General features: G+C 45.8%; 1 protein-coding gene across 1 annotated transcript in view; it reads left to right on the forward strand.

The window, feature by feature from the left end:
• Positions 1-18,488, forward strand: part of parp12a (poly (ADP-ribose) polymerase family, member 12a) — a 31,681-nt gene extending 13,193 nt beyond the window's left edge. Inside the window, exons 6-12 of the mRNA XM_067988046.1 lie at positions 760-922; positions 8,418-8,538; positions 8,688-8,784; positions 11,078-11,174; positions 14,708-14,838; positions 15,555-15,706; positions 16,171-18,488. Coding sequence (XP_067844147.1) covers positions 760-922; positions 8,418-8,538; positions 8,688-8,784; positions 11,078-11,174; positions 14,708-14,838; positions 15,555-15,706; positions 16,171-16,430 — 1,021 coding nt within the window. The 3' untranslated portion in view covers positions 16,431-18,488. The remainder of the gene's footprint in view (positions 1-759; positions 923-8,417; positions 8,539-8,687; positions 8,785-11,077; positions 11,175-14,707; positions 14,839-15,554; positions 15,707-16,170) is intronic.
• Positions 18,489-19,312: the final 824 nt, after the last annotated feature.

Raw genomic sequence — 19,312 nt, forward strand, 5'->3', positions numbered from 1 at the left:
TCTTAATTTAAATCACCGGAGGATCGGGAGTGCTTTGAATGAGAAGCACTGACCTCCGTGCCTGATTCTCCTGATGAGCAAGGCTCCACACTGGCAGCGGAGCCTGGCCATTTCTTACCCTATTGTGCAGTTGTACTCAGCGAGAAGAGGAGATGGCACACAAATAACAAAAGAGGCTGCACAGTCATCACTGGGTTGCTACCCTGGAATTCCCCGCCTAACACTATTGTGGGAGCACCATCATCACATGGACTGCAGCGGTTCAAGGAGAAAGGTCACCACCACCTTCTCAGAGCAACTAGGGATGGGCAATAAATGCCGGCCCTGCCAGCGATGCCCATATCCTAAGAAAGAGAAACACAATGAGGGCAGTATCTCAATAAGGCTTTGTCCTGTGAAACTCATGGGAGACAATGGTGCAGATAATGGTGGAGCGCGGGCGACGGTGGCGGAGCCCGGGTGATGTTGGAATGCAGATGTTGGAGGTTCCACCATATGCCTGCCTGGTGACTGGTGAGGCTCATGAACAAAATGACCTCGAGGCTTTTCCCTTAGCCCTCTGGCTCTCTCCTCCACCAGTTTTCCTGCTTCTTTTTATCAGCGATATAGCTGTCGATTGTGATGCTTCCTTAAAGCTAACCATTGACATTGGCTTTTAGTGAGGAGGGAAGGGAAGGGGTTGACCAGACTTCCTATGATAGAATCTATTCCAGCTGCACCATCAATATATTTCCTACGCTTGTTATGTTCTTATCACAGATCGTCACTTGTTGATTTTAAAGCGATGATAAGTGGCTTGAGCCAGGTCAGACGTCTCTCCACAGCCTCCTCAGTTACAAAACCTCCTCATTACATCCTCACCACCGAATGGCTCTGGTATTGGAAGGACGAGTATGGAAAGTGGATTGAATATGGGAAGCAGGTGAGCCTGTAGTCTTCCTTGTGGTCTTTTTCATCAGACCCCACAGGTTAACATTGACCGTTTCAACCAGAACATCCAGACCAGAAGAGTCACAAAGGGGTGGAAATTATGTTACAGTTGTATAATATTGCACCCCTGTTCAAAAAAGGGGAGAGGGATAAACCCAGCAATTACAGGCCAGCCAGCCTAATGTTAGTGGTGGGGAAACTTTTAGAGACAACAATCCAAGACAAAATTGTCACTTGGAAAAATATGGATTAATAAATGATAGCTAGCGTGGATTTTTTGAAGGAAAATTATATTTGACTAACTTGATTGAGTTCTTTGATGAAGTAACGGAAAGGGTTGATTAGGGTAGTGCGGTTGATGTGTTTTGAACTTTCAAAAGGCATTTGATAAAGTACCACATAATAGACTTGTTTGCAAAATTAAAGTCCATGTGATTAAAGGGACAGTGGCAGCGTGGATACAACATTGGCTAAGGGACAGAAAGCAGAGAGTGGTGATGATTGGTTGTTTTTCCGACTGGAGGGAAGTATATAATGGTGTTCCCCAGGGGTCGGTATTAGGACCACTGCTCTTTTTAATATATATTAATTGGATATACAGGGCATAATTTCAAAGTTTGTAGATGACACAAAACTCGGAAATGTAGTGAACAGTGAGAAGGATAGTAACAGACTTCAGGAGGACATAGTCAGACTGGTGAAATGGGCAGACTCATGACCGATGCAATTTGACGCGAGAAGTGATATATTTTGGTAGGAAGAATGAGGAGAGACAATATAAACTAAATGGTACAATTCTAAAGGGGGTGCAGGAACAGAGATACCCGGGGGTGTATGTATACAAATCTTTGAAGGTGGTAGGACAAGTTGAGAAAAGCATATGGGATCCTGGGCTTTAAAAATAGAGGAATATGCCCCAATATTAGAATGGAGGCGGGATGGGCAGTGAATGGGCACGTGGGTAACCCGACTAATAAAATATGTTTGTTTCGCATGCGATTGCAATTGAATTGGTGCCACTTAACGTGGCTTCTGGGTTTGTCATCGGAAAGCTGTGCAATGGGCAGACTGCGAACCCGCATCACAGGCTGGAGGAGCTCTATTTAAATGGCCTTTGCTCCAAAGGCTTTTGCTGGAGCAAAGACCCACAAATCACAAGGGAGCAGCACAGGGGCAAGGCTGCTCCAAGGTTCAACATTGCCTCACTTCAGGTGCTACTGGACAAGATTAGGAGGAGGAGGAGGGAAGTGTATTACCCCGCGGGCGGGAGAAAGTGCCCTGCCTTTGCCACCAAGAAGGCCTGGCTCGAGGTGGCAAAGGAGGTCACCAGCAGCAGCAACATCTCCCGCATCTGGATCTAATGCAGGAAGCATTTCAATGACCTAACCAGGTCAGCCAAAGTGAGTACACTTAATGATTCTCCTACATTCCGTGTTCTACATCACCGCCCACACTGCCACAACTCATTCTGCATTGCCAACATTACTCTATCACATCACTCCTCACACCCACTTAAAGCTCATCCTCAACTTACCTGCACTTCCTCACCTCCCCATTAATCACCCCACCACTACCACTCAACCTAATCCTCATCCAATGTGATGTCTCTGTCTCATACTCACCCTCTGATGCACCTCTTTCATGGTCAGCCTCATCCAAAGCAATGCATTCATCAGTTTGCCACTTCACCAACACTCACTCACACGTCTGTTCTTTCTCCCCTTCTAGGAGAAGAGAGCGCAAAATGCACGCGAGAGGGCGAGGACCGTAGGGGATAGCGAGACTGGCACTCCACAAACATCTGGTGACACAACTTTAACATTCATCACACACAACATGAATTGATGATAACATGGCTTGCCACCTTCAACATCTCAGTATGCTCATCGCAACGTGACACATCTGTGATGATGCTTAATATTGCTTTCTGTTCTCTTACAGGGCCTTCAGCGACCGCAGTGACAGCAGAGGGCGATTCCTCAGAGGACCTGCCGGCCTCTGAGGGTGCACCGTGATATCTTAGTGAGCCATCCACCAGCGCAGATACTCACTCCTTGGTGGGTTAGTCCTCAGTTAGTTGGGTTGGCACCTGGTGAGTCACCACACACAAGTGAGCATGAGCAGACACTGGTGGTAGGGGCAGCTGTGGACAGTCCGCATTGGTGGGAGCACTCCTCTCCAGGCTCTGCTCAGCTGGACGCAGATGCTGAATCCCGGGGGCCGTCCTTTAAAAGGAGAATGACCGAGGGACAGCAGCACACTTGGGAGGTGCTGGAACAAGTGCTACGCGCACTCTCCACAATAGCACAGAGGATGGAGGAGTCCAACTCCTGCATCAATGGAAAGGTGGCACAGGTGCGGGAGGGAATCTCTGAGATAGTATCACAGGAACGTAGGGACGCCAACAACTGTCTGAGAAAGTGTTACAGATAAGTGCGGGAATGTCTGCGATGGAGAGAAGGCTAGCCTCTTTGGAGCTTCAAGCACGGCTCACAAATGAGTCCATTCAGGCCCTGACAATGCCCGTTTGGACTCAGGGTGAACAACATTCTGCCGCCTTAAACAGGCTGGCAGATACTTTAGAAGTGGCCTTCCAACACATCACACATGTCCACCACACTGTTCACCAGCCGGGTGGTAGGAGTGATTTGGGCCTGGCCCAGGAGAGGGATAATGGCGAAAGGGGACATGGAAGTTGGGACGTCACTCAAAGCACTCCTATGTCTCACCCGTTGCACCCCTGTCCACCAGTACCCGCAATGCTGCCTCCTCTCCAGGTGGTCGAGTCTGCCCCTGCACAGGTGCAGGTGGAACAGTCTTTGGAGGGGTCCTCCCGGGCACCAAAGCATCTAATCGGTCAGGGCATGAACATGAGCAACCTGCCACTACCTCTGCTGCAGCCACAGGGGAAACACCTGTAAGTTGTAAGAGAAAGGAGAAGGTCTTGTGATCACGAAGGGTGTTAGACAGACCATCATGTTTTTCATTTATATTTGCTTTTTGTTAGTCACAATATTTTTATGATTGTCACCACTACTGCCACGTCTTGCCCATTCTTGACTGGTTTTTGTGATAGAATCCTTTCATGAGGTTCACCATGAACGGTGACACTTGATGCCACCCATTGGGTCACTTTACAGTGGGTATATGTGTAGTTGCAGGACTGTTTTGTGCAGGGAGGGGTGGGTGGCCTGGTGTGGGTGCTGCTCTTTCCAGGTGGCCTGAGGGCTGGACTCTTCACACTGTCTGATGTTAGGAGAACCGTTCACATATCAGTGACTCCCTGGCCTCATGAGCAGCCAGGTGAGCTGCTGCTCTGCCCATGGGTTCCTCCTCCTCCTCCTCAATGTGGGTGGCAGATGTGGATGGGGCCTCAAGCGGCACCCCTTTCTCTTGTGCCATGTTGTGCAGGACACAACAGACGACTATAATGCGTCGCACTCTGGTGTGTATTGAAGCGCTCCCCCATTGTCAAGGCACCTAAATCACATCTTGAGCAGCCCTATAGCATCCTCAATTGTAGACCTGGTGGCGATGTGGCTGTCGTTATATTGATGCTGTTGCTCGGTGATGTGGTTTCTCAGAGGTGTCATGAGCCATGTGTGCAGGGGGTATCCCTTGTACCCGAGGAGCCAGCCCTTAAGGGTGTTTGGTGAGGGGTGGGATGATGGATTCCTCAGAATGAAGGAATCATGGCAGCTGCCAGGGAATCTGGAGCATGTGAAGGAATCTTTTGCGGTGGTCACATACGGATTGAGTGTTGATGGAGTGATAGCCCTTTCTGTTGATGAACAGTCCTGGCTCGTGTAGAGGTGCTCGTATTGCTATATGGGTGTAATCGATTGCATCCTGCACCCGTCGGAAGCCAGCCACAGAGTGGAATCCCACTGTCCTCTTCGTCTGGCTGAGGTCGACCATGGGGAAGTTGACGTGCTGCGAGGCTCTGTGAAACAAGCCGTCGGTGACCTGCAGATGACTGAGAGACCCCGGCAATGTCGCCAGTGGCACCCTGGAATGATCCGGAGGTGAAGAAGTTGAGGGCAGTGGTGACTTTGACAGCAACAGGTAATGAGATGCCGCTCGGCCCAGCTGGGAGCAGCTCGGCATGAAGGAGGCTGCAGACATCTGCGACTACCTGGCGACTAACTCTGAGCCTCTGTACGCACTGCTCCTCAGAGAGGTCCAGGAAGCTGAGCCTCGGTCTGTAGACCCTGTGGCGAGGTTAGTGCCTCCTGCGACGTCGCTCTCTCTGTTTTTGCCCTCTGTGCTCTTGTGCAGGTCGCTGTGGAGCTGCAAGTGGCGGAAGTGCACGACATCCCTGGTGAGGATGGTGATGTTGCTCGTCCTCTGATGTACTGATGAATCCAGCCATGGCGCCTCCCTGGTGGTGTGAGTTTGAGGGGGTCCGAAAAGTTGTTAAATATGTGTGAACAGCAGAATTGTGAGTGCAAAGTAAGAATTTTCAGTGACAACGCAAAGATCTCGCAGCCAAAAGTTTGTGTGAAAGAACTGAGTGCCCTGCAGCAATAACTCACCTTTTATCCCCATCTGTCAAACAAGCATTTGAAGTCCACCTGGCTGATGGCTGAAACACATCTTGTAGAACATGGAGTGTTTCCACAGCACGGGAAACACGCTGAGGATGTTTGAAAATTGGACGACTGCCTTAATGTGGACAAAATTAAGTACTTCAAATACCTAAATAAATCTCTTTAACTATCATTCCGCCGGCTTTAATTGCCAGTGGGATTTCCGCATTTGTGAGGTGTGTGCGCGCCCAGATGCGTCGGTGGGGAACCCGGAAGTCTGTAGGTTGGAGCCAGTTCCGAACCCGCTGGGGATTTCCCTGATTTTCGGAGCCCCCCCAACGCAAGCACTACTTAACTGGAAAATCGAGCCCATAGAGTACAAAAGCAAGGAAGTTATGCCAAACCTTTTATAAATCACTGGTTAGGCGACAGCTGGAGTATTGTGTCCAGTTCTGGGCACCACACTTTAGGAAGGATATCAAGGCCTTAGAGAGGGTGCAGAAAAGATTTACTAGAATGGTACCAGGGCTGAGGAAATTCAGTCATGTGGAGAGATTGGAGAAACTGGGGTTGTTCTCCTTAGAACAGAGAAGGTTAAGGGGAGATTTGATAGAGGTGTTCAAAAAAGGGTTTTGATAAGGTAAATAAGGAGAAGCTGTTTCCAGTGACAGAAGGGTCAGTCACCAGAGGACACAGATTTAAGGTATTTGGCAAAAGAGGCAAGATGAGGAGAATTGTTTTTACTCAGCGAGTAATTAAGATCTGGAATGCACTGCCTGAAAGGGCGGTGGAAGCAGATTCAATAATAACTTTCAAAGGGGAATTGGATAAATACTTGAAAGGGAAAAATTTACAGGGCAATGTGAAAAGGCAGGCGAATGGGACTAATTGGATAACTCTTTCAAAGAGCTGGCAGGCACGATGGGCCAGATGACCTCCTCCTGTGCTGTATCATTCTATGATAAAGCTCTAGTTAGACCTCATCTGGAGTATTACATTCAGTTCTGGGCACCGCACCTCAGGAAGAATATATTGGCCTTGGAGGGGGTGCAGTGCAGATGTACCAGAATGATACCAGGGCTAAAAGGGAAATTGTGAGGACAGGTTGCGTAGACTAGGCTTGTATTCCCTTGAGTATAGAAGATTAAGGGGTGATCTAATTGAGGTGTTTAAGATGATTAAAGGATTTGATAGGGTAGAGAGGAAGAAACTATTTCCTCTGGTGGAAGAGTCCAGAACAAGGGGACATAACCTTAAAATTAGAGCTAAGCCATTCAGGGGTGATGTCAGGAAGACTTCTTCACACAAAGGTTAGTGGGAATCTGGAACTCTTCCCCGCCCCCTGCTCAAAACAAAGCTGTTGAGGCTGGGGGTCAATTGAAAATTTCAAAACCGAGATTGATAGATTTTTGTTCGGTAATTGTATTAAGGGTTACGGAACCAAGGCGGGTAAATAGAGTTAAGGTACAGATCAAGCCATGATCTAATTGAATGGCGGAACAGGCTTGAGGGGCTGAATGGTCTACTCCTAATCCTATGTTTCTATGTTCCAGTGAGGCAATTTTCAGAAGTACCTCCAGACATAGGTGGTTACATTGGATAAAATTGAAATAGAGAGACAGAACTCTCCTTTACCACCTCACCCAGATGGGATTTAATTCAACCCATAAATAAATAAAATGACATTTGATATTCCTCTTGGGGCTTAGAAACACTCTGCATCAGTAAACAGTGGATGTAACTCCTATGAACAGGCATTGTTGGGTGCTCTGTGCCCAAATGGAAGCTAGTGCCCGGCGGAAGGAATTATAACTTTTTTTAAATGCTGGAAGTGTTCTAGTTTCAGAACTTCAAACAGAATTTCCAATGGTGGTTCAAGGTTAAAGCTGTGCAGGCCAGGAAAGTCCCAAGTTTGACCCCTGGTTTGTCCAGGGAATTCAGTGGGAGCACTTAAATTGTCAATTAGATAAGGACAAATTCAGATTTGACTGTAACGCTCTCCCCTTCCCCTCTCCACTCACACATACACAAACAGATAACCTGCCGACACTCTCTGTTGAGGCTCACACACAAAGAGTGGTCACTCGTGCAAATTAGTGGAGGGGGGCCGGTGCCAAAACCTCAGCAAATATCAGTGGCTTCAGAAAAGGATCGATCAAATGGGGAGGGCGAAATTCTTGCTGAAGATCCATGTACTTTCCATGCATCTCATGACATACCAGCCCTACGTAGTGTCGTGTTACTATCGAGAGACCTGCAAAGTGTCGTGTTACTATCGAGAGACCTGCGTAGTGTCGTGTTACTATCGAGAGACCTGCGTAGCGTCGTGTTACTATCGAGAGACCTGCGTAGCGTCGTGTTGCTATCGAGAGACCTGCAAAGTGTCGTGTTACTATCGAGAGACCTGCGTAGTGTCGTGTTACTATCGAGAGACCTGCGTAGTGTCGTGTTACTATCGAGAGACCTGCGTAGTGTCGTGTTACTATCGAGAGACCTGCGTAGTGTCGTGTTACTATCGAGAGACCTGCGTAGTGTCGTGTTACTATCGAGAGACCTGCGTAGTGTCGTGTTACTATCGAGAGACCTGCGTAGTGTCGTGTTACTATCGAGAGACCTGCGTAGTGTCGTGTTATTACATAGAAATCTGTTTGGTGTATTATTATAACCTAGAGCCCCGCCCAGCGTCATATTATTACCTATTTCATATTATTACCTATTGCTGTCAGAAGGATGCAGATCCTTCTCTTTGCAGATATGAGGATAAATTCACCAAGGTTGTGCTCTAGCATGAAGCCTCCCCAGATAGGAGCACAGATTGGAGATAGTACTGAAACAGCTTAGCACCAATCACTGACCAGCCCTCCCATAAAGTGAGGCTCGTGCTGGGAGCACAGCCTCGCTGATCTTACCCTATGATTTCTGAGCCTGCTGACTGACAGATTACATTCTGTTTAACAGGGAGAGGTGCACAGAGCTGCCAGCACAACATCCATAGACCTGGAGAAGGCATATTTGGCAGACAGCAATGGGAAAGTGGAATTCAGTGCAGGAAAACACCAGTATTTGCTGAACTTTAAAGGTACTTTCAGGAAACTGGTTTCAATTATCTGACATACAGAAAACGTTTCTAAAAAAAAATGAAACTTACAAGTTTTTTTTCCTCTGAGAAAAAGACGATCACTGTCTAAATTCTGTCTCCATTCCCCCCCCACCGGCCCTTCCATTTAGAAATGTGTCAAAAAAACTTGCGAGTCGGCACACAGAGAGAAGTCCGGAGGAGGCCGAAGTTCATCTCTGAACAGGATGTGGACAGTCAGATACAAAAGTATGTAATGTTAATTGTCTATAAATGAATTGCATCAATTGATGAATGATTAAGTTCAGGTGCATGAGCAATTGGGAACTCTCTGGCTCCCATAAAGAAGGGAATAAGCTTGGGGAGAGATTGTGGGTTTGTGTGTGAGGGATGCATTGGGTGTAATGTGAATCCTAGCAAATAAAGTTCATAAGGAACTAAAAGTATTCAGTCCTTCTTTGGCTAACCAATTATAACATGTAACACCTGGCCTATCCAAGGAGGCTTTCGAGTATAGTCCGTGTCACTTAAGAGATAACTACAGATGAGGAAGGTCATGGGGCACCATGTTAGCTCAATCATCCCGAGAAACCGACAGTATCTGACTGCTTCTTAAATGGCTCCAAGCTTTTGCCTGCATTGACCTAGTTATGAATCGATTCCAAATGTTGATCCATCATTCTTCATGTGAAAAGATTTTCCTGACATTGGTTCTAAATTTGTCTTTCACCAATTTGACCTAAACCCCCTTGCTCTGTTGTTGCAGCAAAACTTGAAGTTCATACTCCTTATTTTCTACACTGATTACTGTCTTATATGTGTCTCTCAGGACTTGCTCAATTGCCTGATCAAATGATTAATTAGTATCAGCCGTGGCTCAGTGGTAGCACTCGTGCCTCTGAGTCAGAAGGTTGTGGGTTCCAAGTCCCGCTCCAGAGACTTGAGCATATAGTCCAGGCTGACACTCCCAGTGCAGTATGGAGGAAGGGCAACATTGATGGAGATGCCGTCTTTCGGATGAGACGCCTGTTCTCTTGGGTGGATGTAAAAGATCGCATGGCACTATTTCGAAGAAGAGCAAAGGAGTTCTCCCTGGTGTCCAGGCCAATATTTATCCCTCAACCAACATTATTTAAAAACAGATTATCTGGTCATTATCACATTGCTGTTTGTGGGATCTTGCTGTGTGCAAATTGGCTGCCGTGTTTCCTATATCACAACAGTGACTACACTTCAAAAGCAGTAGTTGGTTCTTCGTCACTTCAGGACGTCCTGAGGTCATGAAAGGCGCTATATAAATACAAGTTCTTTCTTTTCTTTATGACAATAACCGAACCAAGCAGTTCAGGTGCAGCTGATCCAACTAGGCTTTTATAATAGACAATTTTTATCTTTGGTATTTGTTTGTCATCTTCTCCCCTTGCTGAGCTTCAGTGGAGTTCAAGTTCCTCTGCTGTTGCAACTGCCTCTGCTGTTCTTATGCAGGCAATCACTGTGAGAGAAGAAAGTTACAGCAAACAAGTGATACAGATACTTTCTACGCAAACTACCTATGGCACTATGCACAGGTTCTCATGAAGGAATTTGTTTTGTCCATTTCAAGGTTTAATTAGTGTCAGAACTTTTTGAACATGTGAACCGTCCACCATGTGTAATGGACAAGTCGCATTAGCACCAATGCGCCCGCTATAAGTGGTGGGGACCGTACCTGTACACTAACCAGTGTCTCTGTTGGTTCTCTCCACCCTGTTTTAGATTTTAGAAACTTTCAGTTAGGGACAGCAGATATTTAGGGTGGAACTTGCGCTCTCCCCCACCCATCCCCCCCCCATCCTGTGACATCATGAAGTGACACCAGTATTAGAATGAACTTGCATTTATATAGTGTCTTTCACAACCTCAGGATGTCCCAAAGCGCTTTACAGCCATTGAGGTACTTTTGAAGTGTAGTCACTGTTGTAAAGTAGGAAAGGCAGCAGCCAATTTGCACATAGCAAGATCCCACAAAGAGGAATGTGATAATGACCAGATAATCTGTTTTTAGTGATGTTGGTTGAGGGATAAATATTGGCCAGGACACCGGGGAGAACTCTCCTGCTCGCCTTCGAATAGTGCCACGGGATCTTTTACGTCCACCTGAGAAGGTAGACGGGGCCTTGGTTTAACGTCTCATCCTAAAGACGGCGCCTCCGGCAGTGCAGTACTTCCTCAGTACTGCACTGGAGTGTCAGCTTAGATTTTGTGCTCAAGTCTCAAGACTTGAACCCACAATCTTCTGACTCCGAGGCGAGAGTGCTACCACTGAGTCCGGCTGACACCTTTTGCTTGCTTGCATCCGTTGTCTACATTCATGATTTCATTTTAGTAGGACAGGAAGTAAGTTGGATGGCAAATTGTATATCATTTTCAAAATAAAATATTCTCCTTTTAACTAATATATAATTGAAAACTAGGGCGGGAGCACCCAAACCTCATAGTCCTTAGAGTGAAGCTCCATTAATGACAGTGAGGTAGATCCTTAATGACTCTTTTGCTTTTCCAGCCAAGGAAAGTCTGAACAGGGAGGATCCGGCATCACTCAAGGCAAATGCATTCCAGCACACTGGGATAAATCAGCTAAATCAGACATGGGATATCAGGTAGAGTGATTTAGCTGGCAGTGATGTCACGAGGGGAGAGCTTTATATTGCTAAAGGTATTCTACATTATGCCGAGTGTGCTTGTATCAAATTCTTTGCTCAACTATTTTAACGGAGGTTCGTTACCTGTTTAACATAATTGAATTATTGCCGTTGTTAGAATTGCTAAGCATTCGTACGAGAACATCATCAGCAGGAATTTCTCCCCTAAGGCCTTTGGAAAAACTTGCATTTGCTAAAATCTATTCAGTCACTGCTTAAAGCTCTACCCATTCATTCTTTAAGTTCTGCCCCTTCTCCGCCTCAGTTCTGCCCCTTCTCCGCCTCAGTTCTGCCCCTTCTCCGCCTCAGTTCTACTCATCCTTCACTGCTTAAATGGTATTAATTCATCTCTTAAAATTCTATTGTTTCGCTACTTAATTTCTACTCTTTCATCAATCCTTAAATTCTACCCATTCAATCCATACATTCTATTCATTCACTTCTTAAATTGTGCTCTTTAAGCCCTAATTTCTACTCTTTATCACTGTGGGACCTTGCTGTGCGCAAATCGGCTGCCGAGTTTCCTACATTACAACAGTGGCTACATTTCATAAAGTTCTTCATTGGCTGTAAAGTGCTTTGGGACATCCTGAGGGCGTGCAAGGCGCTGTATAAATGCAAGTCTACCTTTCTTTCTTTTTCTTTCTTACAACTCCAAGTACAATCTTGCGAAGGACTTTGGAATATTTCCCCATGTAAAGGCACAGTGTGATAGTAAATTATTCTTGTTGTTGACGCAGCAAGATCTGGCCTGACCAACACTGCAGTTGCACTCATGTTTGTCGGCAGTTTTTGCCACAACAAATCACTTGTCCTACGTAACAGCTCACAATGATCATCAGTTCCACAGAATAAGAAATGCTGCTCACACATTACAGAAGTTATAACTTCAAAATACAGAGGCCTCTTGCATCAAATTGCTTTTCCATCCCAATGTTCCAGCTGGGATATACCAATCAAGGTTGTTCAAATCTCAACACTTTTACCTGTATTATCTATTGGCTTTAACATTCAAGATTAGATTGGATAGGTGGATGAAGGAAAAGGGGCTGAAGGGATATGGGAACAGGGTGGGTAAATGTGATTAGAACAATTTGCTTGAGCGGAGGGTAAACACCGACATGGATTGGTTGGGCCGAACGGCCTGATTCCGTGTTGTAACTTCTAAGTATTTCTTCAACTCCATCATTCTTCTTGTTGGAGAAGACAGTGGCCCAAAGGCAGACCTACATAGAATTACAAAGATAGACCTGTCAATCATTGTGAGCTGTTATGGAGGACAAGTGATTTGTTGTGGCAGAAACTGCCGACAAACATGAGTGCAACTGCAGTGTTGGTCAGGCCAGATCTTGCTGTGTCAACAACAAGAATAATTTACTATCACACTGTGCCTTTACATGGGGAGATATTCCAAAGTCCTTCACAAGAGTGTACTTAGAGTTGTAATAAAGAAAAAGAAAGGTAGACTTGCATTTATACGTCCTTTCACGTCCTCAGGATGTCCCAAAGTGCTTTACAGCGAACTGTAGTCACTGTTGTAATGTAGGAAGAATGGCAGCCAATTTGCACACAGCAAGGTCCCACGAACAGTAATGTGATAATGACCAGATCCTGTTTTAGTGGTGTTGGTTAAGTGATAAATGTTGACCAGGACACCCCTGCTCCCCTGCCTTCTTCGATATTGTGTCATGGGAACTTTTACGTCCCCTGAGAAGGGGCCTCGGTTTAACATCTCATCCGAAAGACTGCACCTCTGACAGTGCAGCACTCCCTCAGTACTGCGCTGGAGTGTCAGCCTAGATTTTGTCTCTGGAGTGGGACTCGAACCTGCAACCTTCTGACTCAAAGTATTAGGGGTATGTTTAAGGGAGGAGGTCAAAGACACAGTTGAAGAAGTAGATTTTGAGGAGGATTTTGAAGGTGGAAAAAGATGGAGCAAGGCAGATTGGTTCGGGAAGAGAATTCCAGAGGATGGCGATGTGATGGCTAAAGGTGACTGGACTCGGAAGAGCGGACGGTACGAGCTGCAACATAGAGCTGGAAGATTTTGAGGAACTAGGACAGAGCAAGGCAATGGAGGGATTTGTTAATGACTGCGCGGAATCAAAGCCTCGGGGAGGTCAGAGGTGACAGGAATGATAGGATAGGATCCGGGCAGTGGAGTTCAACAACAGCAACCTGCATTTATATAGCGCCTTTATCATAGTAAAATGTCTCAAGGCACTTCACAGGAGCGTTATCAAAAAAAATTTGACACTGAGTCACATAAGGAGATATTAGGGCAGGTGACCAAAGAACTAGGTTTTAAGGAGCGTCTTAAAGGAGGAGAGAGAGGTGGAGAGGTTTAGGGTGGGAATTCCAGAGCTGAGGGCCTAGACATGGCTGCCAATGGTGGGGCGAAGGTAATAGGTGAGGCATAAGAGGTCAGAATTGGATGAATGCAGAGTTCCCGGAGGGTTGTGGGGCTGGAGTTCCAGATAAGTTAGAGTCCATGTAGGTTGCAGTTCATGAATCGATCCGCATGGTATCAGTGTCTCTCTCCCGTAACACCGCCCACTATCCTCTTGGGTTCTCCATGCTGGTCTTTCTCTCCAGCTCCTGCTCAGAATACCCACTTGGCCCCTGATGCTGTGTGCTGAGTATGTTGATAATGTGCTCTCTCTTAAGTCTATTTGCCGTTGGGACTTTTTAAGTAAAACGGTGTTATGTTGGCAGAAAATTGCGCTACGGGTGGTAAGTGAAGAAATGCCTAAGGTTTATCAGAGGATGTTGAATTACAGCAAATTGCTTCCCTTAGTAAGGGAAAAGTTAGTAAGGTGTAAAGTTATTGAAATGAATTGTTGACTTTGAGTAATGTTAGGTGACAGTATGGGGACAGTTCCTATCCCCTGGATTTAATCTGTTCCCTTCCTGATAAGTAACCCATTATCAAAGCCTGGAGATTCATTTTACTCCTCCAAGTCTCCCCACCCCCCTGTTATCTCTCCTCCTCCCCTCCTCTACTGATTCCCACTGAGGTATGGTTCCACGGTAACTGCAGTTCCCCAAACCTCGCTCAAGTTATCATTCTTTAGTGTGTCAAAAGGTGAGTGTCAACAGGCTGTTGGGCCTGGGAGGTACCTTGCCAGGTAGGGGGGCTTTGGATTGGTGGGGGAGAGGGGTACACAGCAAAGTTTAAGGCTACAAAGGGATATGTAGGTATCAAACCAATCGGGAACGCTGGTATGTGCTTTACGTTGGGCAAAGGAAGGCTGTTTAAACCAGGTACAATGTGGAATAACATTGATTCTGCAGCATGGTCATCTGACTGAGCAGGACAACACCATAAACCTAATCAACGTTACATGAAGGGTTAGATCTTTACACCCGGACAAGATTGGAATGGAAACAAGCTTGAGTTAATTCTCAGCATCATTTCAAACTCGTTGTATTTGAAAATGTTTAGATGACCTGTTGCTCCGTGATTCTGACTGATAACCGTCTCTCTGCAGCTTATTTCAGTGTCCGAGTCTTCGGATGAATATAAACAAGTGCAGTCCCTCTTTCAGCGAACTATGCGGAACAGTGTGATCCGGAAAATTGAACGAATCCAAAACCTGGCCCTGTGGGAAGTCTTTCAATGGTTTGTAAGCTGCATGTTTTTTCTATTATCAGTTTCCTTCCCATCTGCCCTGAAGGGGTGATTCATTCTGGGGGCAGTTTCCTGGGTGCCCCCAGGAAACTGCCATTCTTCATGTCAATCTAGACGGTGAGTGTCAGTGGGATATTTGACTGTGAGCGGGTACGAGACCCGAGCCCGACCCTATCCCCGCCCGACCCAGTCCGACATGGATTACCGGCCAGCAACCAGCAGCAGCAACCCCGTGTTAATTTATCCTCTTCGCCCTCTCCTCCCTATGCAGTGGGTACTGAGGCCAGTTGTAGCTTCCTCTTCAATACTGAAAAGAAACCCAGGGCCTTCTGTACGAACCAGGCTCCAAAATATGACTATTTCAGTGGTCATTGGTGAACATTTTTAGCGTGAAGCGTGGTGAGAATGGAGTTTGCGTCTCTCGGTGAGCTGCTCTGTCCCTGCGGTGAAGCGTGGTGAGAATGGAGTTTGCGTCTCTCGGTGAGCTGCTCTGTCCCTGCGGTGAAGCGTGGTGAGAATGGAGTTTGCGTCTCTCGGTGAGCTGCTCTGTCCCTGCGGTGAAGCGTGGTGAGAATGGAGTTTGCGTCTCTCGGTGAGCTGCTCTGTCCCTGCGGTGAAGCGTGGTGAGAATGGAGTTTGCGTCTCTCGGTGAGCTGCTCTGTCCCTGCGGTGAAGTCACATCTGTTGTGCTTGCATTTCTGAGTCAGGCAGAAGGAACAGATGAAGAAGAACAACAATGGCAAGTTGGTGGAGGAGAAGCAGCTTTTCCACGGCACAAATGCCTCAATTATTGACGCCATCTGCCAGCAGAACTTTGACTGGAGGATCTGCGGTGCTCATGGAACTGCTTACGGAAAAGGTACCTACGGGTTTTCAAAGTGGCTGCTTTCATGGCTTGTGTTAATCAGGTTTGATCTAACTCTATTACAATGAGTTAACTGTGGCTCAGTGGGTAGCAGTCTTGCCTCTGAGTCAGGAGGTCATGGTGCCGTTTTTCTAATGAGACGTTAAAACGAAGCCCCATCTGCACCCCCCCCCCCCTCAGATGGATGTAAAAGATCCCACGGCACTATTTCGAAGAGGAGCAAGGGAGTTCTTCCCGGTGTCCTGGCCAATATTTATCCTTCAACCAAAACAGATTATCTGGTCATTTTCACATTACTGTTTGTGGGAGCTTGCTGTGCGTAAATTGGCTGCTGCGTTTCCTACATTACAACAGTGACTATATTTCAAAAAAGTACTTCATTGGCTGTAAAGTGCTTTGGAACGTCCTGAGGTCATGAAAGGGGCTATATAAATGCAAGTCTGTCTTTCTTTCTTTAGGAAGTTACTTTGCCAGGGATGCGTGCTATTCCCATAATTATTGCCGATCCGGGCAAACCACGATGACCATGTTTGTTGCTCGGGTTTTGGTGGGGCAGTTTGTGAAAGGAAGTTCGTCTTACCTCCGACCGCCCTCAAGAGATGGCATGAACACCAGCTTCTACGACAGTTGCGTCGACAATATCTCCAACCCAACTATATTCGTTATATTTGAGAAACACCAGATCTACCCTGAGTACGTTATAGAATATAACACTTAAACAAAGTCATGCCTGTAGAGGCAGGAAATTACTGGCTTTGCATCGCACCTCGAAGGAACCTGATTATACTTCAGCTCAATGGACAGTCTCCCCGTCTGAGGGAAGTACTAAAACATACAAAAGTGTAATCTGTTGGAAACTTCTTTTTCTCTGTTCACTTACATTGACCTCTGCCAACCTGTTATACCAATGCTGCCCAGCCACTTCAGATTGACGATTGGCCGTACCCAAATAGCTCTCTACGATTGGCGTTGGTAATGTGGACTACCAGGATCAACTGATCCAATCTATTGATGGCGAGATTTCTCAGACGATTCACAATTCTGCGATCTTCTCAATTGCTTATTAAAATGCCATGACCCAATTGTCCCGGGTTACCTGCAAATAGTGGTTGTGATAGGGTCTATGGATGTAGTTTAAATTTCTAAAAGTATCACACCGTGTGTGTTCGGGCTCCAATTTCCTTCCTCTCCCAAAGGTGTGTGGTTTTTTTTAAGGTGATCACACACTGATCTATCGACTGACTTGTAAGGAACGCACAGCGCTGGAGTGAAGTAAAGTGGATAACCATTGGCTGGTGCTTTAAGCTAATAGGATCGTGTATTAGGAGCGGAGTAACTGCGATCTTTATATCTATCATCATTCACTTGGGTCCATTATTCTAACTGTGTTTTCTAATAACCTGCTTTTTTGATAGTGTCACAATGCTCTCCTTGTACCAAAGCTCACTGAGATTGATAGATTTTTGTTAGGTAAGGATAGTAAGGGTTACGGAACCAAAGCAGGTAAATGAAGTTGAGATACAGATCAGCCATGATCTAATTGAATGCTGGAACAGGCTCGAGGGGCTGAATGGCTTCCTCCTGTTCCTACCTTCTTACTGATGTTCCTACCTTCTTACTGATGTTCCTTTCTACTCAAAAATCCTTTTTAAAAAAAAAAGTTCTTGTAATTTTTTTTGTTTGCTGCCCAATTCTTCCATGACTAAGACTTTACAAAGTGCCAAAGATCAGATGCTCGCTCTTGAATTCTGACGCCCAACGTTTTAAAGTTTGGAACAAGATGAATTTTAAAAAAAAATGAAATACAAGACTTTTTGCAAAATAGAGATTAAATAAAGCAAAATACTGCGGATGCTGGAAATCCTGAAATAAAAACAGAAAATGCTGGAAACACTCAGCAGGTCAGGCAGCATCTGTGGAGAAAGAAACAGAGTTAACGTTTCAGGTCAATGACCTTTCATCAGAACTGGAAGATGTTCGCGGTGAACAGCAAATACAGAGCCAGGGAAAGGGGCGGGGCAGGAATGACAGGGTGGAGGGCAGGAGTGATTAAACGACAAAACAGATGGCAAATGGAGCTGATAATGGGACAAGTATAGAAACAAAAGATAGGTCGAGAGGAGGTTTAAATGATTATAGCAGAGGGGTATCGAAAGTCTGATAAAGAGGGGAAGGCTCCTCTTAAAAAAGCAGTAAGTTTAACCCTAGTGTAGGTATTATGGTTGATTTTCCAAGTGCGCAGTGCTGTTTAATTTAAAAGCAGAATACTGCAGATGCTGGAAATCTGAAATAAAAACAGAAAATGCTGGAAAAGCTCAGCAAGTCAGGCAGCATCTGTGGAGAAAGAAACAGAGTTAATGTTTCAGGTCGAAGACCTTTCGTCAGGACTGGAAGATGTTAAGAATTAAAGTTTTTAAGCAAATACAGAGCCGGGGAAGGGGTGGGAGGGGAGGAAAGAACAAAAGGGAAGGTCTGTGATCGGGTAGAGGGCACGAGTGAGTAAATGACAAAAGGGATGATGGTGCAAGACAAGGAGGATGATAATGGGACAGATTAAGAACAAAAGATTGATCTGGAGGAGCAACAGCAGAACCAAACAAAAAAAATTTAAAAATGGGAGCAATGGATATGATCTGTAGTTATTGAAATCAGTGTTGAGTCTGGAAGGTTGTAAAGTGCCTAAATGAAAGATGAGGTGCTGTTCCTCAAGTTTCCGTTGATCTTCATTGGAACAATGTAAGGAATCTTACAACACCAGGTTATAGTCCAACTGTTTTATTTGAAAATCACAAGCTTTCGGAGGCTTTCTCCTTCGTCAGGTGAGTTGCCGGCCGACTGGCAAAGTTCTGGGCTGGCAACGCACCTGACGAAGGAGAAAGCCTCCGAAAGCTTGTGATTTTCAAATAAAACAGTTGGACTATAACCTGGTGTTGTAAGATTCCTTACATTTGTCAACCCCAGTCCATCACCGGCATCTCCACTTCATTGGAACAGTATAAGAGGCCGAGGTCAGATTGAAAGTGGGGCGGAGAATTAAAATGGCAAGTGACCAGCAGGTCAGGGTCACACTTGAGGACTGAGTGGAGGTGTTCAGCGATGAGATCACCCAATCTGTGTACTATTGTGCTGTTTAATTTGATGGGAAATTGCCGACTGTATGGTTGCCGTGGCCGACTGGCAAAGTTCTGGCAACGCATACTCGGAAATTTGGCCCTGATTTTTTTTTTATTGTTTCTTCCTACAAAACACTCCTTCGATTGTGTCCAGTTAGTGACTGAGCTGTTCAGAGTAGGAGAGTAACAACAACTTGCATTTAAATAGCACCTTTAATAAAAGTAGTAAAACTTCTCAAGGCACTTCACGAGCGTTATCAGACAAAATTTGACACCGAGCCGCATAAGAAAGTATTAGGACAGGTGATCAAAAGGTCGGTAGGTATTAAGGAGCATCTTAAAGGAGGAGAGAGAGATTTAGGGAGGGAATGCCAGAGCTCAATGTTAATTGTATGATTTATATCATTTAGTGTTAATTGTATTCAGGTGGTGGGTATCAATTGGGGACTCTCTTGTATCCTTTTTATTGGAGAGCTCAGCTTGGGTG

The sequence above is a fragment of the Heptranchias perlo genome, chromosome 7 (assembly GCF_035084215.1).
Source record: "Heptranchias perlo isolate sHepPer1 chromosome 7, sHepPer1.hap1, whole genome shotgun sequence".
Taxonomy (NCBI): Eukaryota; Metazoa; Chordata; class Chondrichthyes; order Hexanchiformes; family Hexanchidae; genus Heptranchias; species Heptranchias perlo.